Consider the following 23,045-nt stretch of genomic DNA (forward strand, 5'->3'; position numbering starts at 1 on the left):
AAGGCGATCAAGGGTATCCATATAGGGTCAGAAGAGATCAAACTCTCGCTCTTCGCAGATGATATGATTGTGTATCTGGAAAACACTAGGGACTCTACTACAAAACTCCTAGAAGTGATCAAGGAATACAGCAGCGTCTCAGGTTACAAAATCAACATTCATAAATCAGTAGCCTTTATATACACCAACAACAGTCAAACTGAAAAAGCAGTTAAGGACTCTATCCCATTCACAGTAGTGCCAAAGAAGATGAAATATTTGGGAATTTACCTAACAAAAGACGTGAAAGATCTCTATAAAGAGAACTATGAAACTCTAAGAAAAGAAATAGCTGAAAATGTTAACAAATGGAAAAACATACCATGCTCATGGCTAGGAAGAATCAACATTATCAAAATGTCCATACTACCCAAAGCAATATATACTTTCAACGCACTCCCTATTAAAGCTCCACTGTCATATTTTAAAGATCTTGAAAAAACAATACTTCGTTTTATATGGAATCAGAAAAAACCTCGAATAGCCAAGACATTACTCAGAAATAAAAACAAAACAGGAGGAATCACACTACCAGACCTCAGACTTTACTACAAATCGATAGTGATCAAAACAGCATGGTATTGGCACAAAAACAGAGAAGTAGATATCTGGAATAGAATAGAGAACCAAGAGATGAATCCAGCTACTTACCGCTATTTGATTTTTGACAAGCCAATTAAAAACATTCAGTGGGGAAAAGATTCCCTATTTAACAAATGGTGCTGGGTGAACTGGCTGGCAACCTGCAGAAGACTGAAATTAGACCCACACCTTTCACCATTAACTAAGATAGACTCTCATTGGATTAAAGATTTAAACTTAAGACATGAAACTATAAAAATACTAGAGGAGAATGCAGGGAAAACCCTTGAAGAAATTGGTCTGGGTGAGTATTTCATGAGGAGAACCCCCCGGGCAATTGAAGCAGCTTCAAAAATACACTACTGGGACTTGATCAAACTAAAAAGCTTCTGCACAGCTAAGAACACAGTAAGCAGAGCAAGCAGACAGCCCTCAGAATGGGAGAAGATATTTGCAGGGTATAACTCTGACAAAGGTTTAATAACCAGAATCCACAGAGAACTCAAACGCATCAGCAAGAAAAAAACAAGGGATCCCATCGCAGGCTGGGCAAGGGATTTGAAGAGAAACTTCTCTGAAGAAGACAGGCGCACGGCCTTCAGACATATGAAAAAATGCTCATCATCTTTAATCATCAGAGAAATGCAAATCAAAACTACTTTGAGATATCATCTAACTCCAATGAGACTAGCCTATATCACAAAATCTCAAGACCAGAGATGTTGGCGTGGATGCGGAGAAAAGGGAACACTTCTGCACTGCTGGTGGGAATGCAAATTAATACATTCCTTTTGGAGGGATATATGGAGAACACTCAGAGATCTAAAAATAGATCTGCCATTCAATCCTGTAATTCCTCTGCTGGGCATATACCCAGAAGACCAAAAATCACAACATAACAAAGATATTTGTACCAGAATGTTTATTGCAGCCCAATTCATAATTGCTAAGTCATGGAAAAAGCCGAAGTGCCCATCGATCCACGAATGGATTAATAAATTGTGGTATATGTATACCATGGAATACTATGCAGCCTTAAAGAAAGATGGAGACTTTACCTCTTTCATGTTTACATGGATGGAGCTGGAACATATTCTTCTTAGTAAAGTATCCCAAGAATGGAAGAAAAAATACCCAATGTACACAGCCCTACTATGAAACTAATTTGGGACTCTCACATGAAAGCTATAACCCAGCTACAACTTAACAATAGGGGGAAGTGGGAAAGGGGGGGGTGGGTAGAGGGAGGGGAATCGGTGGGATCACACCTGTGGTGCATATTACAGGGGTATTTGCGAAACTTGGTAAATGTAGAATATAAATGTTTTGGCACAGTAACTGAGATAACGCCGGAAAGGCTATGTTAACCACTGGGATAAAAATGTGTCAAATGGTTTATGAAGTGAGTGTATGATGCCCCATAATCATATCACTGTATACACTTATGATTTAATAAAAAAATTAAAAAAAAAAAAAAAAAAGAATAGCAGATGTTGCAAACAAATGGAAAAACGCCCCATGCTCATGGATTGGAAGAACCACCATTGTTAAAATGTCCATACTTCCCAATGTGATTTACAGATTCAACATAATTCATCAAAATACCTATATCATATTTCACAGATCTAGAAAAAAATATTTCTATGCTTTGGAACCACAAAAGAGCCCAAATAGCCAAAGCAATCACAAGCAAAAAGAACAAATCTGGAGGCATCACATTAACCTAACTTCATATTATACTGTAAGACTATAGTAACTAAAACAGCATGGTACTGGTACAAAAGTAGACACATGGACCAATGAAACAAAACAGAGAACCCAGAAATAAAACCATATATTTGCAACCAATTGATCTTTGATAAAGGAGACAAGCAACATACATTGGGAAAAGGAAGCCCTATTCAATATATGGTACTTGGAAAATGGGATAGCCACATGCAGAAGAATGAAACAGGATCCAATTTCTCACCATATACAAAAATTAATTCAAGATGGATAAAAAATTTAAATGTAAGGCATGAAACCATAAAAATTCTAGAATAAAAAGTAGAAAAATCTCTTCTAGACATCAATTGAGGCAAAGAATTTATGACTGTGACCTCAAAGGAAAATACAGCAATAACAAAAATATAAATAAATTGCACTTAATTAAATTAAAAAGCTTCTGCACAGCCAAGGAAATGATCAGCAGAATAAATAGACAGTCTACAGAACTGGAGAAAATATTCACAAACTACACACTGACTAAGGACTAATATCCACAATCCACAAAGAACTCAAATAAGGAGACAAGAAACAAACGACCCATCAAAAAGTGGCCAAAAGACATGAACAGAAGTTTTTCAAAAGAAGAAAGGTAAATGGCCAAGAAATACGAAGAAATGCTCAATATTACTAATCATCAGGGAAATGCAAATTAAAACCACAATGAGATACCACCTTACCCTGCCAGAACGACCATTAATAATAGATGCTGGTGTGGAAGCAGAGAGAAAGGAACTGTACACAGTGCTGGTGGGACTGTAAATCAGTACAACCTCTATAAAAAATAGTACCATGTATGGCTATTCCTCAAGGAAATAAATGTAGACCTACCATTTGATCCAGCAATCCTACTGCTGGGTATCTACTCAAAGGAAAAGAAGTCATCAAATGTTTATCACAGCACAGTTCACAATGCAAAGATGTTCGAATCAACCTAAGTGTCCATCAGTTCATGAGTGGACACACACACACACACACCATGGGGTACTACTCACTCACAAAAAGGAATGAAGTAATGTCTTTTGCACCACCTTGAATGGAACTGAAGACCATTATCCTAAGTGAAGTATCTTAGCAAGGGAGAAACAAACACAACTCTCTAAAAATTGGGAGCTATATGATGAGTACACAGGGGCAGGAAGATGTAAAGGACATTGGAAACCAAGAAGAGGGGAGCGTGGGATGGGCTGAGGGTAAAAATTTACCTATTGGGTACAAAAAACACTAGTCTATGGATGGGCACACTAAAAGCTCAGACTTCAGCGTTATACATTGTTTTCAAATAACAAAGACATGTGTACCCCCTTAATATTTTGAAATTTAGAAAAACAGGAAATATATTTTTTTAAAAAAGAAAAGAAGACTTGATCCAATCCTAACAAATTCTGCTTGTGGTGTGTGCTCTCCTCTCCCATTATAGGGTTTGAGGAGAAGGAATGTATAATGTATATTCCCAGCTTTGCAATTCAATGTTGTTATCACCAAAAATAAGTAAATAATCAAGAACCATGGCAATTTATATCCTAATAAGAACACTCTGGCATTGTTGCAATGTTTTACTATCAACCCCAGTATTCAACGAAACAATCACAAAAATTTGACTGTAGTGACATCAATGATTGGTCTTTCAAATGCAGGTAGATTATTCCACTACCATGACCTATATGTATTAGAAATCCTTCTTCAATTATTACAATGGGGTGATTAAAAAATAAAGATACCTGATTATTTTAAAAATCATTTTAGTTCAACTCTAAGGTCTAGATGTTTCAGTTACTAAGACACCTGTCACAGATCATAGGTAGTTACATGTTTGCTTTCCCCAGACCAGAGATCTGAAAATCAGGAGTACCATGAGTTTATCTTCTTTTCACTTTCCCATTGCTCCATGCCCTATTATTTATCAACAATCATTTTGACTAGCCATAAAATGCCCACAAGTTTTTTCCTCATTATAACTCACATGAGTTCTTAAAAGCTTTAAACACATTACTGAATTCTTACAATCATACCTACCCTCCAAGGTATATTTGTTCTGCTTTTATAAATGAGGGATTTGATAAAAGTGAAGTAATCTATCCAAGGGCCACATGTGGCCACAAGACTGCAGCTTAAAAGGACAGGTACAGGGTCTTCTTTGGGCACCATCGAAGCCCTGGAACCCATTTATGCAGAATGAAGAGCTGGCCTTCTCACTGGACACTAAAGAGGAGGGTTAGAACAGCTGTTTAGCACCTGGGTTCTAACATCTCGTTGTCGGGGTTCAAACGACAGGTCTAACATTTATCTCTCTGACCTTGACCAAGTTTTTCAACCCCTTTGTCCCATGGGTTCCTCATCTGTAAATGGTATGATAATAGCCTTCTCAGGCTTGTTGTGAGGATTTAATGAGAGAATGCATTCGTACACATTATGCTCAAACACCAGCTGATACACAGCACCCACCAAGTGTTAGCTACACTCATTATAGCACAGACGCCCCTTCCCCTACATGTCTTTGTCCCACCTCCAACTCTGCTTGGCCTGTACCTTGATATTTGGGCTATAGCTGGTAGAGCAGAGCTAAACATTTTAATTCATGCTTGTACTTGGCTTCTTTCCCCTCTGATGGTTCAGCTGTTGGCCTCTGTTTTTGTTTTTATTGTTGTTTCTAAACCTCCTTCTTTTCCTGGCTCTCTATCTGCCCATTCCAGAATTCAGCCTCCCGGTGGTGTAGACTGCCTGAGCCACTTCCACAGGGTTGCTATCAGCAAACTCTGCGATACTAAGGCCAGTCCCAGGATGGGGAACACGCCACGTTATTGCCATGCAGGGTGAGAGTGTGCACCTGCGTGGTGTGAGCGGAGGGCACTATGGCAAATGGGACCAGGGAGTCACAGAGGAGCTAGAGGGGCCATGGGGCTCAGTTGCTTTGAGGCCACAGCTGGCCCACTGTTGCCGGGTCTTCAATTTTCAGAAGAAAGTAGAAAACTGTATTTTATAAAGAATTTAGAATATGGTAGAAAAGAATCCAACATATATTAAGCCCCTCTGTGCATCAGGTACTTTTCCCTAGTGCTATATATTTGTTCTCTTACTGACTTCTCAAACTAACTGGAAGAGATAAAAAAAAAAAAAAAAAAAATCCAGAGAGATTGTCTGGCTTACCCAAAGACATACGGCTAGAAGGGCCAAAGTAGGAAATGGGGCCTGGATGCTGCCTTTGCTGCCTCTCTTTTGATTTGAAAGTCCTTCTTTTCTATCTCATGCTTGGCTACAAATCTCAATAAGGTGGAATGAAGGTCACTGCACAACACCTAGAAAGCCATAGGTGTCATCAGCTACAGGCATTTACAAAGAAGTTATTTCTAGGACACAAGCTGTGATAAGATTGTGTCTCGGGGTGGTTGAGAGTTGTCTCTAATGCTATTTTGTTTCCCAGACTGCTGCGCTTGGACTGTCCTAATGGCTATGCTTGTGGGCTGGTCTTTCTCCTTAAAATGCAAGTATCTCTGGTGTTAGCAGTCGTTACTGCAACAGCGTGAGTTCACCTTTTTATTTTCCAGCCGGGAAACTGATTAGATGAACCTGGAGGTGGGTCTCAGCACTCTGGGTAGGTTGGTCTCTGAGTTCTTGGGGTCAGAGGAGGGAAATGAGAAGCAAGAGCTGCCCCCGGATTGGGCAGGTCTCCCTACAGACGGGCCATCTTCCCCTCACATCCACGTCACCCTCTGCACCTGAGAAGTGGAGAGTGGAGGAGCCCAGAGAAAATAAGGTGTAGGAACACACGGGAGAACAAACTTAAGGAGAAAAGGATCTTACGGAGGAAAAGAGCAGATTCACTGCAAGGCCAGGGGAAGAGAAGAGGGGCTAACATGAGGGCTCAGATTCGGTATTGACAGTAAACCATACACCTCTCATGAATTCTGATGCTTAATATGAGGTCACGAGTGCCATTTTTAGGGAAAACAAAGTCCTTTCAGGATAGCAGTGGAGAGTTAGAGGGGAGCGGCTGAGGGACAGAAGGAAGCCCAGCCCTCAGCCAGACTATCCTGGCCACTTCCCCTGTGCCCCTCTGTGTTCCGGGAAGCCTCCGGGACAGATTTACTTTACCTCATCCTCAGGGAGGCCTTTGGGTTTGGGTGGGACTTGAGGTTTCTGCAGAGAAGTTGGCGCTGGCAGGGTGGAGATGAGCCTGGCTTTGGCTGAGGGCCAGGTGGGCTTGCTGGGAAGGGTCTTGCTGAAGGGTGGAGACTGTCTCTGGCTTGATCGATTGTCTTGAAACAAACAAACAAACAAAAAACAGGTTCTGCATTATTCCCTGCGTAGAAGCTATCAAGAACTAAATAGTATAAAACCACGGGCATCTTTGTAGACATAAATGATGAATCAGAGCATTTCTTAAGCGAGTAAAGTCTCATGTTAGGGTAAAAAATTTCAATTCATTGTCAACTGCCCAGAAGAATGTTCTCATCAAAAGCATTCTCCCAACAGAGTAGTGAAACCCACAGGCCCAGGAGAGCTGACAGCCCAGCCCTCTGCCAGAGAGTGGATTAAGTAGCCCGCGGGCCCAAGACGGTGCACCTGGATGGTTTGCTTTGCTCTATGATCCCTAAAGGCAAGTTCTCAGTTCTGGTTATGCATTAGAACCACCTTGGGAATTTTAAAAATCCCCAAGGTCTAGGTCCCACTTTAGACTTACTATGTGTGAATTTCCAGGAAAGGGACTGGTGTTATAAGTTGAAAAAGTCTCCAGGTTATTCTAAGAATAGAACTCATACCACCTGCACCAGGGGATGGAGGACTGAGGCAATGTCAGGGCTGCCCAGCCGAGTCTGTGAGCCAAGCAGAGATTCAGATCGACACATTTCAGGAAACTCTCAGCACATGCATAACCTCATGCAGCCCCTCCCTGCTCTGGCCTCTGCATCGCGGCATTGGCTTCCTTGCCTTCCTCCCGGGACAGCCCTGCCTGGTGCAGCCACCGCTCCTGCCGCGCCCAGCTCCACTCTCTCGAGGGCCTGCTGCTGCCTGTGGCCCTCACATCTTCCTTGTGGAAGGTGTGTGGTTAACTCCACATTTGCTGCCTCTGTGTCACAGCCCCTTTCTGGTGGTGTAGCACTAGGGCATCCACTTTGCTGTGCCTGTAACTCTGTGTCAGTTTTATTTTCAGCTCTTGGCATTCACTTAGATTTTCTAAGGTACCTTTTAAGTCCATCAGAAGTAGCACAACATAGAAGAGAGGCTTTACAGAGTGTGCCCTGAGTGAGCTGCTTAACTTCCCTGAGTTCTAGCGTCCTGCTTCGTAGAATGGACCAACCACAGCCTCGTCCTCCCCAGAGTGTTGCAATGATTGAACAAGGTCAGCAAACACACCGGGCAGCAGAGGGTGCAGCGTGGGTACAGCCAGGCTTCAGAGGCTGAGAGGCGCCGCCCAGCTCCGCCCTGGAGCGCCTGGGCTGGGTTACTGCACTCCTTTGAGCCTCTCTTCCTTCCTCTGTTGAGTGGGGATGAGTCCTGCCTTCACAGGATTATGGAGAGGGTTAACTAGGCCACTAGGGGAAATGGGAAGTTGTAAGAAGTCTTGGAGTCTGTCCACCTTGCTTGTAGCTGAGTGCTCAGTGCTTGGCATAGTTCTGGCACGTAGTAGGTGCTCAACAGGTGAACTGTGGACTGAAGAAGGAGCAGCACCCAGTGCCCTGGGGGAGGCAGTTAATGGCGGTGAGGCCTTTCTCTCTACATAGGAGCACTCTGTACAAATGCTAGCATTGCTCTGACACCCTGGGCATACTTGCCCTCTGAGCCTTTAGGGAACTCAGACACCTGCTGAGACCGGAACATGGACTTCTTGTCTGACATTAAAATGCACACTCAGCCCTCAAACTCAGACCCAAGCTGTGCCCATTTAACCTATGAGGCTAATTCCAGACTTAGACCATCTTACCTGCCCCCACCCTCACGAGTAAAAACCCACAGTCTAGACTTAAGTTGTTTGCTGGAGTAGACGGTGGGGGAGGGAGGGGGAGGAGGAGTGGTCACTGTAATCCTCAAAGGTCAGGGTGTGCTTGTTTGATTAACTGATTGATTGATTTTTGCCTGTGTTCAGTGTTCCCAGTCAAGGAAAGAGTCCTTCCCCCTGGAATGGGAAAGGTTTACAGCTTGAGCTCTATTAACTGTAAGTGCCCAGATTACCTGCTTGGAGGTGGTGAGAGCGGGAGGTGGGCAGCAGCCAGATTTGCCACCCTGCCTCTCCCTGGCCTGGGAGGTGGAGCACCCAGAGGTAGGGGCGGGCTTACCTGCATACTCGCCCCTGGTGAAGGGCAAGGCGGGGTGAACTGTCCTGGTTTCCTGCTCAGCGGGAGGTGGCTCGTAGCTGTCATCAGCGTTCTCCTCAGCGGGCATCACATACATCTCTGAGTCTGAGTGCTCATCTGGGTTTTCATAGTCGCTGTCCTGCAAATGCAGACACCATGCTCAGCACCTGTCTGGGCTGCCTGGCTACCAGGACAATTCCTGCCTTACGATATCAGAGCGTTCCCCCAGTGCAGTGATGGGAAAGCTAAGGGTTAGAGGGGTTGATGTCACAAGGTGAGGCAGCCAGTGAGAGGCAAAGCCAGGGTTTGAAGTCTGCCTGCAAAGTTTATGCCCTCGACCACTGTGCTGTCGAGGGGGGGGGATATGAGGACTGCCTAACCCTAAGTAGGACTGACATCATATTGACAAAGAATAATAAGAGGTAATAAAACACATTTTTAAGATAGAAAAAGGACCCAATAAAATAACCAGTAGGTTTTATTTACCATGAATGCCAAGAGTTGAAGAGAAAGTAGGTTTACTTTGGAGAGGGTTAAGGGGATGCAGAGATAGTTTCTATACACATGCTGTGCACATAATGTGAAGGTAATATTTGACTCAGGACATTTGCATGTCCACTTCCCTACAAGCTGCCTGCACCCTGCATGATCCATGGAAGACTTTCCAATGAATGGACAGGCACCTGCTTTTTTGGCTTGTCTCATTTCATGTGCAATTTTATAGCAAGATTTTATCAAGCAGGCCTGGAGGCTTTAGCAACAAGGCTGGATTTCTTTCTATGTGCAGCGGGATCCACTGAAGTGATTGAATGTTTACTCACTCTTTATTATGGCGGGTGTGTTAATTTGGGTTGTCTGATTTTGGGGCAAGTCATTCCCTCCTTTCCAGACTGATTTTATTGTGTGTTTTCTAAGTTCCCACTGTGTACTCTTTTAATCCAGGCAGCGAGCTCAGTTTTCCTCTCTTTGCTCCGGATGTGGACCGACCAGCTTCCTTCCTTAGCTTCAGACCAGGCTCTGTGTGTGCGCGTGCGTGCGTGCGTGTGCGTGTGTGTGTGTGTGTGTGTGTGTGTGTGTGTTTATCTGTACAGCCAGCAGGGGGCACAGCTGCAGTGCTTCTGGGGCATCAGCCTGGGAGGAGCTCCATGCTGAGTAATTGGCAGAGAAGTCTCCTCCTCCCCCCATTTTTCTTTTCTTTTTCTGCAGTTGAAGAAGGAGGATTTTCTGTCTCTTACTGGATATAAACTCCAGGAAATGTATGGAGCCTGGACTGGAACACTAGACTGGAGGTCTGAGTTGTAGGTTCTCATTTCCACAGGCCCCTGAGACATTGAGTGAGGGTGGGCAAGTCATTTTCATTCTCTTGGCCTCAGTTTCCTTGTCTGTGAAATGGGTGTATGGTTGTGTGGAAGCTTTCTTGGATTCCTTTTAGATATGAAACTCACAGACTGGAACAGGCTTTAATATTCTGGATAATTCTTGTTAAGAAAAGTTTTTAGGATTTTTTGTCTGTGCAAGACAGCCCAAAAGGGAATACAGGGGCCCTTCAGATTGCGGAGGCACTCCAAAAATGTTAATTCTGGTATTCCACCCCAATATCATCATGCCAGGGGGGTCCCAGGGCTCCAGAGCTTTGCTGATGTTCTCTTGCTCACAGCGAGCACCTTGGCATTGAAGAGTCTGGTTCTGAGATCTGTGGGCCGGGGTTTGAATTGTGGAATTACCGACTTTCTATGCTTTGGTCCTGGAGGCCCCTGATATGCCAGGCAAGCACTCTTTAGTCATCGATTTGTTTAGGGCCCCAGGAGAGGGGTAAGGAAGTTCTGGGGACTTGAGGGCAGAGGCATTTGCCAACTGATACAGAAATACTGAAACATTTTAACATCCGTTTTGGCTGTGCTGGTGAGTATGCTGAATACCAACACTGAAAATGGGGATGAGAAGGCCTACCTCACAGGGCTGGGGTCAAGATTAACAGGGGTCAGGCATGTGAGGCTCTCAGCCTGGCACATGATGAGCACTGGGCAAGTCGGCCAGTACGAGGTTACAGCTGCCCTGTCTGTGGGTGGCCTTCCCAGACCTGCCCTCTCCTTCTCCCCTCTGTGATAAGCAGCTGACCACCAGCATGCAATTCAGAAATAAGTCCTTAAAAAGGCCTCCCATCTGGCCCCGGATGCCCTCTTGGTTTCAGGAACAATACTTACAAAATCATCTGACCACTGCTCCTCTTCATTCGCAGGGCTCTCTGAAAAAGCAATGGGGAACAGAAGGTCCAAGCATGAGTCTCAGCTGGCCAGCTGCAGTCCACAAACAGCCTACACCTGCCTTCCTTTCAAGTATGTTCATTTACTTTCACCTTTTTTAAAAAAATCAACTCTCAGAGCATAAAGCAAAGTCTCACTGGGCAGAGCAATGGTGCATCTGACCCATGTTTGTCCTTGTTAAGAAACATTTGTGTGCCCAGAGGAACCTGCAATTCAAACTGTGTGGCTTCTAAGGAATTCCTTGGTTTGTTTATTTATTTTTATCAATGACATATAGTTGTACATATATTTTCGTGGTACATGTGATAATGTGATACATTCATATAATCAAATCAGGGTCACTGGGATATCCACCACCTTAAATACTTACCTTTTCCTTCTAAGGATTTCTTTGAATTGATACGTGTATCATGCAGTAGGGAGATCACTGAATGGGGAGTTGAGCAGACTTAAATTCTCACCCAGGCTGTTTCTAACCAGCTGGAGAGTGTGGGCAAGACCACTAACCTCTCTGGAACTCGGTTCCAAATCTATAAAATGCGGGGTTAACTTCCGTTACTCTCCAGCTCTGACATACTTTTGTTGTTGTCAAAAAATATTCATGGAGGGCTTTACTTTGTGCCAGGCAATATTATCAGCGCTTTGCCTTCATTTAGCCCTCCCAAAAACCTTGTGAGGAAACGGAGGCCAAGAGCAGATAAGCCAAGGCCAGAGAGTGAAAGGCAGAGCCAGGACTTGAACCCTGCAGGTTGATGTGCAAGCTCATGCTCTGAACCCCAAGTCTGTGCTGCCTCCTTGTGGCTGAGTTCTACGGGGACAGCTCAAGCTGTCCCAGGCTCTGCAGGGAACATACTAGTAAAAATGGATATGATGGGTCATGGCCCTTAAGTAGCCTATGAGCTTGAAGAATAAAATAGGGCTGAATTATGACAGCCAAGGGGAATATTTGGCCCCTTTTCCTCTGAAACACATTTAGAGTATGAGAAACTTAGCGTTTAGCTCATCAGATAAACTGACCTTAGAGATTAAACGGGAATCACTCTGCTATGTGGGAAATCAATCAGACGCAGGCCCATGTGGCAGAGTGGCTCCAGCGACTGCACCACAGAGGGCCCGGGTCCTGCTGAGAAGCCACTGCTACACAGGGCCCAGTGGATGGCTCCTAGTGTCCCAGAACTGCAACAGAACCTGATTTATTAATTTCTTGTCATTTCTACCCCCAGCCAGAGTCGAGATGGGTTCCTGGGGAGCCTGGGGTCAGGGAGGCCTGGGGATCAGAGTAGCCACATTTTTAAGCAATGGCAGCAGTAGTGTCTCTTGGGAAAAAACATAACAGGTGCTAACAAGGGGTCTCACTCTATAAGCCCAGTACAAGTAACAGGCCAAACTTTGACATAAAGAGAAAATAATTCTGAGTAAATTATTCTTTGGGTTGACTAATGCCAGATTAGACTATAATGCAGTCATTGGGGTTTGTCAGGAAACTCCAGAAGAATGAGCAAATAAATCTAGGGTTACCTAGCACAGTGGGGAACTACATTTCTAATATTTAAGTTAGGGGGTAATTGAAAATCCACACTTAAGACGGCTCTATGTTTTTGTTTCCACCATTTTCGTAGAAACCTTTATAAAATGCCTTTGTGACATTCATTTCCCTGTCAGGGTTAACTGTGTTGGCTAAAACTTTCCTGAGCAAGTCAGCACCAGCTTTCTTTCTTTTTTTTTTTCTTTGGCCAGGGGTGGGTTTGAACCCACAACCTCCAGCATATGGGGCTGGCGCACTACCCTTTGAGCCACAGGTGCCGCCCCAGCACCAGCTTTCTGATCAGTCCGTTGGAAAGTCATTTCTCTAGCTATCTAACTACTTTCTCTGTTTCCATTATCTTTGCTCTCCAAATCATCCATCCTTCTGCTTCCAGTTATTTTAGTAAATAAACAGGGGATTCTGCTGTTCCTCCCTTCAAGAATCATCAGTGACGCCCTATGAAATAAAGTGCTCCTGTCTCAGCTTCTGCTCCAGACTGAGACACACTGGGGTTCAGGCTTGGGCTCTGGGCTCAGAACCTTGATTCTGCCACTTGCTAGCAGCATGATCTTAGCAAGTTGCTTCACTTCTGGGCCCCAGTTTCCTCATCACTAAAACAACCATTATTAATCATGCTTAGAAGAGTATGTGATGTAGAGTAAGGGCTCACTGAATATTAGCCATTATAATTAATTTACGTTCTTTGCAACTCTCAGAATGACCTAAAGGATGGGTATTCTTGTCTCCAGATCAAGAATCAGAAGTTCAGGGACAAACTGTTCTAAGTTCACACAGTGCTTAGCAGCAAAGCCAGGACTCTAACCTGGGCCTAAAGGACCCCAGAAGTCCAAGGTCTTCTCACCAAGCCCCCCTGTATAATGGGAATAAAAACCTGGAAATGAGGAGAACAATCTTGGATGAGACTGAGGACAATTGAGGGCAGTGTAAAATTTCCTGGTAAATGTCCTTACACCTGGGATTGTTACCAGGTCCTGGGCAAGTTCAGAGAACTTTCTTGGTGTTAAGTGAGACTAGTATGAGGCTATGTGCTGGAAATGGACTTCACTTCTGAGAGGGGAAAGCTTTGAAAGATGAGCAGGATTTGGCAAGAAGATAAAGGTGAAGAAGGGCATCGTCCTCCATCAGCTCAGACAGAGCAGCCCCCTGAGGAGGGCCGAGGCTGATACACACAGAATGAACGCTCTGCTCTGGAGAGGGGCAGGAGGCTACACGGAGTGCAAAGCCAGTTGGGCTGCCAGCAAGGGGGACTCTAGCCACAGTGGACAATGACAAGCTGAAATGGGGAGTTGCTGAGGATGGTGTGAGCAAAGGGGTGAATCGAGCTTCATGCTTCTGGGTCAGCAAGTGCACCTGACACAGCCTCAGCTATGGCCCAGATCCTGCTCTGGACCCCGCCTATAGCTCCTCTTCTAGAGCTGGTGGTGGCACGCAGGGAGCTGGTGAGCAGACCTCAGTGGAACACAGAAGGAAGGAAAGAGGAAGGTGGGCCAGGTGCAGTGGCGGAGACAGATGCAGGAAAGAAAGAGAAAGCAGACTCTGGAGGCTGCAGCGGTGGCAGTGAGTGGTCAATCTCACCCAGAGCCCCGACAAGAGAAAGGGATGTCATTTATTGTGGGGAACAGAGGACAAGGCCCAGAAGCAGGCTGACTGGGAGGGCAGTTTTGAGTCTAGAAACTCCCTTTGTGTGTTCACCTATCACAGGATTAACAGAGACGTGGGTACACAGTAATAGGAAACAAAGTTCTGACTCAGTCATCGCCTGGCTGTGTGGCCAGTTGATGGCAGACACTCTGCCTAACTCAGAGTCAGACCCATCATATCCATTTTTACTAGTATGTTCCTGGCAGTGCCTGGCTATTTCTAAAATGAGAAGCTTCACTTGGGCAATCTTTCAGGACTTTTCCAAGTTTTGTTCCACTAATCTTAGTTCTATGTGGCAGGAACCTGTGTTGAATACAGCTCTGTGTCAGCCCTGCCAGCACGGCCAGGAGAGTGTGAGCTGGGAGACAGAAAACCAGGCAAGTGCTGACTCCACTAAGGTCACACAGCAGGGCGAGGCAGTGTCATGTCCCACTTCCTAGTGGATGAAGGACCGTTATGCGTACCCTGTGCTTCTGGTGACATTTACCCCAATTTCTGTTCAAGTGCCTTCTTTGCCTTGAATCTTTTTCACATGAGAGAGTTTGCTTCCCTCCCCACCCAGAATTGCTCTTATCCCCTCCCTCTGTGACATCAGTGGCCAGAGGAGAAGTATAATGTAAGGTGGATCCACCAGTGACGTCACAACAGCCCCTGGCTATCAGGACTCAAGAGTCCAAAGAGCAAGGTCTTGTTCAGTTCTGGCTCCTTGGGGCTTTGTGGGGTGACCAGTGGGACTTCTGCAGTGACCCCAGCAGACTCTGGGGCACCATGACTGGTCTTCTCTTGCCCTCTGTCTTAAACCAGACCTCAGAATTCAAAAATACAGGAGGCTGTTTACCTGCAGAAGCTCAGGAACTGGGAAGCAGGTTCTGGTGTTAATGTCAGGGGCTCTGGTGCTTTCAGAATGGTAAGAAATGTCCGAGAAAAGTGTAAACAACTCGGCTTGGATCAAAGGGAGGCCTGGGAGAATGGAAGCCTGAGCTGGGTTTCCTCTTAGTGGCTGCAGTCATCCTGGTTACTTAATGTCCCTGAGATGGGTTTTCTTCCTCTGCAAAACTGAAATAGTAATTTCTATATAATGGTGCTAACAGAAGATTAAATGAGCTGTGTCTGTAAAGAGTTTAGCATACTACCCAGAAGAGAACAAAAACCCAACAGGTGTTGGATATCTTCCTTTCCCATAGCAATGCCAGCTGCTTGGAGTAACAAACTCTGCTCAGTAACCACAAGGTCCCTGTGGGCAATGTTCCCTCTGCCGAGCTCAGGCAGAGAGGCTGGGTCTGAACTGAAGGCAGTGGGCTACGCACTGGTCTGATCTGGAGGGACCAGGTGCTATTCTTTGTGCAATTCAAGCTTTGTCCTTCTGTACACGAGGGGAAGGACTATGGGTGACTCTTCACTGACCTCTGGGGCGTGGTCTAGGGCGCTGGTCCTTTCCATCCTCTGCACTTTGAAGGCCAGCATCACCAAGGTCAATATACTCTTGGCTTAAGGGTTTGGAGGAGCCATTTGCTCCCAGAACTGGAAAGAGGACACAAATCCAGCATCTGGAGGAAATGTCTGGGGCTATTTCAGGAGCCCTGGGTGGATCAAGTCTCCACAGGCCTCCAGAGAGAATTTGACTGCCCTCCCAGGCCCAGGTCGCTAGGCACTAGATCTCCAAGGTCCGCAGAGACTCCCCTGTTTCAGAAGGAGCTCCTGGGGCTGATTTCTGAGGCCCTGGGCATGCAGCTGTGCAGGGACCCCAAGGCTCAGGGGAAGCAGCCTGAAATGCTCCTGGGACAGGTGTTGGGGCGGGGAAGAGCACAGTAAGGGAGTATACTAACTGTAGGAGTTGACGGTGGTTTGGACCGTTTCCAGGGATTGAGTATAAGACCAGGGGAGACTAGGCCAGGCCCTACTGTCCTGGCAAAGCAACAGGAAGCATTTCTGAGATACTGGAACATCAGTGACTTGGGTGGTGATGGGGGATTTATTTGTCTTTCAGTTCAGGAGAAGCAATAAGGTCACAGGGTGGTTTATAGCAGATTTTCTCAAATGTAATATAAATTCAAAGGCCCTGGAGATCTTGCTAAAATGCAAATTCTGATCCAGTAGTTCTGGGGTGAGGCCAAGATTCTATGTTTCTAACAAGCTCCTGGGTGATGCCAATATTCCCAGGCTAGGAATCACACTTTGTGTGGCAAAGGCTTAGAAGATCCAACTGGGCTGTATCAAGCACAATGTACTGATATCAAGATTATTTGGAAAGTTTCAGGAAAGAAAGCACAATTCCTAGCCAGGAAATTTTAGGAGAGGCTGGCTCCATCTCTGGATCCTGAGCTTCAAAGATCTGGGCTCCTGCAGATGTGGAGGGCATGTGACAGATCTTCTCATCCAATCTGCACGTAATATAGATAAGGAGAATGAGACAGCCAAGGTTACATAGCCAGTTAGTGGTTTGACATTGAAGGACCTGGTTTGCAGCTTTCAGTGGTTTGCAACTCCTCTTGTTGGTGATGGAGAGTTACAAAAAGGCTTAAAGAGAATTTGATTTCGGAATAGTTCTCTGGTAGAGGCTGAGGGACCACATGCAATTAGGAATTAAGGAGAATTAGAAACTTCTGTATTCAGAAAAGCATGAGCAAGAGTTGATGAAGGCCTCTTCCTGTCATTCTGAATTATAATCACTTTTAACTATACTTATCTTCCCTTCTAGACCATAAATTCTGTTGCGTGTGGCATCCATGTCTGAAGTGTTTAGCACTGTATTTCTTCTACCTAAGACCTTGTGTGTGCTTGGCATACAGAAGATGTTTACTATGTACTTGGTAACACATGCGTGGTAGTGCATTGGATACATCCAGTACACGGTATACAGATGGGTGGACGGAGGAAATACTAGGTCTCCTTTGTAGTCAAATGTCTACTAGCTGTGGTCATTCTTAGAATTAAGATAGCACCTTTTGTTTACAAATGAATGAACATTCTTCCCTTTCCATGAACATGAATATAAATAAGGATATTAAATTAGCCAAGAATCGGTTGAAGTATCTTAGAAATTCTCTTACCTGAAGCATAGTCCCTTCGAGGAACACTTGGAGGAGCTTTGACTTTTAACCTGTAGGTAACAACCATCAGACAAAAGGTTAGTGGGCGGACAGCTGCTGTCAAGGCTCATGACATAAGCTGATATGGAGATAACAGACAGACAACTAATGAATAATGGCTTGTTTTGGACCCAGGATGTCAAAGGATTTAATGTATTCTAAGTGTAGTGGAGCTATTAGTCTGCGGATTTCTGCCTCTCCCTATCTCCCCAGTGTACAATGTGGCTATGACTTGGCAAAAGTGAAGCTGGGTGGTGAAGGGCTCGCAGAGGCCTGAGTGCAGAGGTTCAAAGAAGGAAAGAGATGATTGGTTGGTAGGAAGGTAAGAGAAGATGACCTATATTTTGACAGCTTACAAATACTATAAATAATAGGACCACTTTACAAAATGTCAAATAAGTGAAGGTTGTCTCAAGGCTGGGGATTGTGATGTTTAGCTTACTGAGAATTCAGATTGTTTCAAGAACTCTCAAAATTACTTTAGTATTTTTTTGCATATATGAAATGTAATGAATATTCACAATCCTTCACTGATTAAAAGAAGAAAATAAAAATTACATTAAAAAAAATCCCAAGTTTCAGGCATTGTATAAATTCTAACACCATGTCCCTGTCCATTATCTGAAATGAGTAAAGTTTACACTAAATTATTATTTTAATAATAATTGTTTATTTTAATCAAGAATGATTTGCTTAGTGAAATTTAAAATATATACAAATAAAACACATCCAGTAGCCGTTATTTACCAAAATAGCTTGTCCTTTTATAGAAGGAGTATAGAGGGTAACCATTATATACAAAATATTCATTTCTTCTTTAAAAAAAAGCACAGAAATTCATGTTTGATTAAAAAACACACAAAAATAACTTAAAACCAGTATTGTAATTTTGTAAAAATAATATTTATATTGGCACAGAAACTCTGTTTTTCCTCTATAGGCTTTCAATATTTATTATCTCATTCAATTCTCATCTAAAGCCAGCAGGTGTGCTGGGAAGATAGCAATTCCTATGATGAGGTACAGAGATAGAGATTGTCCAAGGTTTTGGTGTCCAAGGTGTAGGGGAGAAAAAACAAAAGCAAAACTGGGTCTAGTGCTCAGGTAAGTTCATGGAACAGTAAAAAAAAAAAAAAAAAAAAAAAGGGTATTTAACACCCCCGGATCATGTCAGAATGGAGGAGACACTCAGGAAAGGACTGTTGGCCACTGAACATAGGCCAGGAATGAAAGGTGTGGTTTGAACTCGACTTAGTAGCTCACAGCTGCACACCAACCCCCAACACTTCGAGGTCCTTCTGTTCTCATGTAGCCATGAGAACCAGTGAAAACTCTGTCATGGTCTTGTGTTAGGAACCAGTGTGTTGTGTGTCCTCCTTTCAAGGTAGCACCTGTTGTCTGGCTTGAAGTGGGAGTGTAACTGCGGGTCACTTTGAGCTGAAGGACTTTTGATTTCACCCAGGTAATGACTAATGGTGGCCACATTTTCCAGGCTGAGAAGACACATGTTTGTGGAATAAAAGTGCTTTTGTTCTCCAATGGGCAGAATGAAATAGAAACTGTTAGAAAAAATTTGAGCTCCATGGCTGCTTTAAATAGGACTGATCATGTGACCATGTGACCGTGGAATAGAGAGACATTTTATGCAGAGCCTCCACGCAATTGAGAGAAAGTATGTTAGACAGCTGGCAACTGTAGGAGAGTTCATCTAGAACTGCTAGAGGTAGAAACAAAGACTAGCAGGTCTCTCTCACAGAGAATGAGATTCTATGTGATCAGCAATAATCAATGAAAATAGTCACACACCTCTCCCAGTCCCAACACAGAACATGAGACAAATTCTGCTCCTCCATAAGATGACTGCTGCCTCACCGTTTTAACTGTTTTGTGATGATCACTTATATATATTGAGATTCATTTACGTTTTATAGTCTGAACACACCACCAAAAGCATTTTCTTACTTGTAATTTTAGCAAAGATCAAAAAGAATAAGAGAATAAAGACACTCTGTTCTGAAGACACAGAGGAATGAATTTTTACATACTATTTCTGGTATAAAATTTGAGGGAAAAAAACTCAATAATAGCAACCAAAATTTTAAGAGCACAACTCCTTCCATCCAGAAATTCAGTTCAGGGATTACTGGTACACTTGAGGTCTGCAAAGGATATTTATTGAAGAATTATTTATTCTGACAGACTGAAAGAAATGGCCAGCAAATTTTTATTGATATTATCAAATTGCCCTCCCAAAATGTTGTGCCAGTTTAAATTCACACATCCCCCATCTTAAAAACTGTCTACTCCTATGTAGCTGGTTAATTGATTTATAATACATTGATAGACTATTAGTCAGCTATTCAAAAGAGAACATGGCTTATTTTTACTTACTAAAGAAAAGAAGAATATCTATGATATAACATTAAATAAAACCAACAAAACAAGTTGGTAGAAGGGGGCAGGTAGTATGATGCCTGCCAACTGTGTGTGTGTTCAGGTACGTGCTATGTCAGCGAATGCATGTGTGTGTGAACATAAACATAGAGATATATCCTCTCAACTCACTGTGACAATGTCTGTTTCTAGGAGGAATGTGTTGAAGTGGGGATATGAGGAAGTGGGAAACTTTGACCTCCTATGATTCTGAATTCTTTTTTCTTGGCGAATCTGTATTACTTCCATTTTAAAAAAAACTTAAAAACTTAACAGAATACCATTTTTCCTTTTCTCATGATTTAGATTTTGAGTGGCAAATGCAATTATGTCCCATTTCTAGTTTCTTTAAAAAAAGGCTTAAGAGTTTTTAGTATACAAGAAGTTTGGGGATTCTAGCCTTCTCTTTCAAGTGCCAGTTGTATAAACACCATTTTAAGGCAATAATTTAAAAAGCAAAAGTCAAAATATAGAAAACCAATGTGGCTGTATTTTGTAACTTCTCATTCAGATTTCTCCAAGCGTGTCCTGGGTGCTCTGAGCTGAAGGGTTATAGAACTGATTTTCCTGCTTTGACCTTTGCTAGGCACATTGAGTGGGCACAGCTCACCTTTCCTGCAATGAGAAGGATATCAGAGTTCCCTGAGAACCACCCTGCTACTCACCATGTTTTTAGAATGTGGACTGAGCCACCATGGGTTCTACCAATAGCAAGAAAGGCTTATATGAGAATAAGGTTGTAACTCCTCACTTGGGTAACAGAAATTTGTGTTCTTCAACATGGCGCAGGCTGACTTATCTTATATAACTATGTTTAAATAGAGTCCAGCTTACTTTTTGATTTTGTTCATTATTCCACCTTCATTGTTCTTAATATCATGGACCATCTTTTGAAGCTGCCTGTAAGAAACAAAAGTTAATATAAAATATTAACAAATAGGCTACTTAAGAAAGCTTTTTACCCTTTGTGAACACAAAAGAGGAAAAACTACCCCTATAACAAAACCTCCAATAGCATGAGTTATATTGTATTTAACAGTTGACCATCTGCTATTTCAGCAGAAGAAAAGCATGACTGATTCTGGAAGGGAATGTAGTCATTGGGCTATGCCCCCATCCATGGGATGTCTAGGCCAGTCTCAGGCTGTGAAGAAAAGAATTCTGATTCCCAGATCTATCTGTTCTGAGGAGGCATGTGAGGCCCAAGGCTTTTGATCCTATCATCAGCCTCGCTGTTTAGGGCTTATTATTTACTTATTGGTATTACTGGAGCATCAACATTGCAAGGATGGACTGTACCCTGTGGACACAGCAAGGTGTTTTCTAAACATTACTAGGTACAATCTGTAAAAACCATCATTTAAAAGGTATACATACTCAGAAGTCATAAAGAAAATGATATTTAAGTCAGACTGGATAAATATTTGAAACTTTCATAGAACAAAAAGTAACAAGTACAAAATTAAAAGATAAAAGACATAATGGAAAACATACTTACAGCAAATAATAATAATAGTAATAAAGACTCTGTATTTTGACTTATGAAGAAATCCTACAACTCATTAAGGAAAAGAGAAAAAATTCAATATGAATGTGAGCAAAAGATTTGGACATATGACTAACTGAAAACAAATACAAATGGCCAATGAACCAATGAAAATATTTAACAAATCTAAATGAAGGCAATGAAATGTCATATTCCACCTATCAGACTGGCAAAACATAGCAAGTGTGATAATATACAGTGCTGGGAAAGTAAATTGTTACAAAAAATATCTTTCAAAATTTAAAATGTCCGTGACTTTTGGCCCAGCAATTCTACTACTAGGAATTCCTTACAAACATGGTCATAGTCCTGTACCATTATATAATCATCAGCACAAAGCATGTTTATTGCAGCATTATGTGTAAGAATGCTAAACCTCTGTGAACTGCTCACTCCTACCAGACCCTCTGAAAACCTAAATGTCTATAAATCATTGCAAAGGAACTAGTCAAATAAATTTTGATAGAGTTGTATAATAGAATAGAATGCCACAGAAACTTAAAAAGAAAACAAGAAATATACATCTGTATTGCTGCCTGGGTTTTCTACTTTCTAAAAATGGGACTTATATTTACAATGGAGTTTTTAAAATGTTATTTGAATTTTCATGGCATGTGCATATATCGCTTTATGACTGTATTATATACATATAGAGAGAAAAATGTTAACATGATGGGAGGATAGAGCCCAGTGATGTTTTCTTCACTTAAAAATATGTATATATAATAAAATGCATGTGTTGATTCCCTGAAAGAGTAGGATGTTGAATTTACTTTCAGGCAAGCCTTTCCCTTGTTCTGAGAACTCTATTTGATTGGACTTATTATTTATTAATGAAATGTACAGATTGTACACAGCCATTGTTGGTGGAGGCGATTGTGATTTCCTTGCAAACCTAGATGCAGATTTCTCTGACTCTGGGAGGTAGGCCTTTGGTTATGTGAAGCATGGTACACAGTTAAGCTTGACCTTGGTCTATGAAGCCCTGCTGGCTGGGGGGGATCTGGGAGAAATAGTCCCTTAGTCCTGTGTGGATTTAGAATACCCTTGTTGCCAATTGTTGCTTTTCAGTTTGGCAATGGAGCAGTTTAGAGGGCAAGAGGACAGCCCCTCAGGGTATGCTACCTGGACCGGGCCATGGATGTCTTCCATTAAGTGTTACTTTAAGGCTAATAACCCAACGAGAGGCCAGTGCTCTGCTGGAGCTGCTGTTCTGTGGAGGGCACCCACGGAGTATCCAGCGGGTAGGGTGAGATTTACTGGGTAGGGAATTGGGAAAAGACAGATTCTCAAACATGAAGTGGGAACTCAGATGGGGATTTGGGGGAGCTTTCTCTTTGTAGGTCTAATGGCAGTTAGGAGCTAGAGTGATGAAAAGCATGGACAGACCTGGGGATTTTCAGTGGTGGAGTGAAAATGGAGGAGAAATTCAATAATTTCAAGTGGAAAGCACAGGGCAAGTCTGGCTGTAAGCTGACTGTAACTGATTAGAGTATCTTTGGCCTAAGTTAATGCTTAACCAGGTTAAAGGGCCAAATGAGAGCAGTGAAGGATCCTATCAGAGTTGGTCAACACTGGGGCACAAGCAGAGTAATAGATAACCAGGGTCTGATTTGTAAGTGACTCTGCTGTGGATGTAAATAAGCAGATGTAAATTGTTGCAGAAGAGTTGGATGCAATTTTGTCATTTGTTCAACTCAGCATTTGATGCTTCTTGGAATTTCCTAATTACTTTTCATTGTAGATTATTGTAATTATAATAATTATACTATGTAATTATATGATTATAGTACATTTCTGAAATGTTTCATAAACTATATTTATTTTTATTGAAACATAATGCTTATA

The 23,045-nt window shown here is 42.9% G+C and overlaps 1 protein-coding gene across 1 annotated transcript in view; it reads right to left on the reverse strand.

Moving 5' to 3' along the window:
• BLNK (B cell linker) overlaps positions 1–23,045 on the reverse strand; it is an 83,536-nt gene that overhangs the window by 35,058 nt on the left and 25,433 nt on the right. The window contains exons 2-6 of the mRNA XM_053585245.1: positions 20,486–20,551; positions 17,180–17,229; positions 10,883–10,923; positions 8,661–8,817; positions 6,478–6,641 (exon numbers count right to left, since the gene is read on the reverse strand). Of these exons, the coding sequence (XP_053441220.1) occupies positions 6,478–6,641; positions 8,661–8,817; positions 10,883–10,923; positions 17,180–17,229; positions 20,486–20,551 (478 nt within the window). The remainder of the gene's footprint in view (positions 1–6,477; positions 6,642–8,660; positions 8,818–10,882; positions 10,924–17,179; positions 17,230–20,485; positions 20,552–23,045) is intronic.

This window comes from Nycticebus coucang, chromosome 3 (genome assembly GCF_027406575.1).
Source record: "Nycticebus coucang isolate mNycCou1 chromosome 3, mNycCou1.pri, whole genome shotgun sequence".
Taxonomy (NCBI): domain Eukaryota; kingdom Metazoa; phylum Chordata; class Mammalia; order Primates; family Lorisidae; genus Nycticebus; species Nycticebus coucang.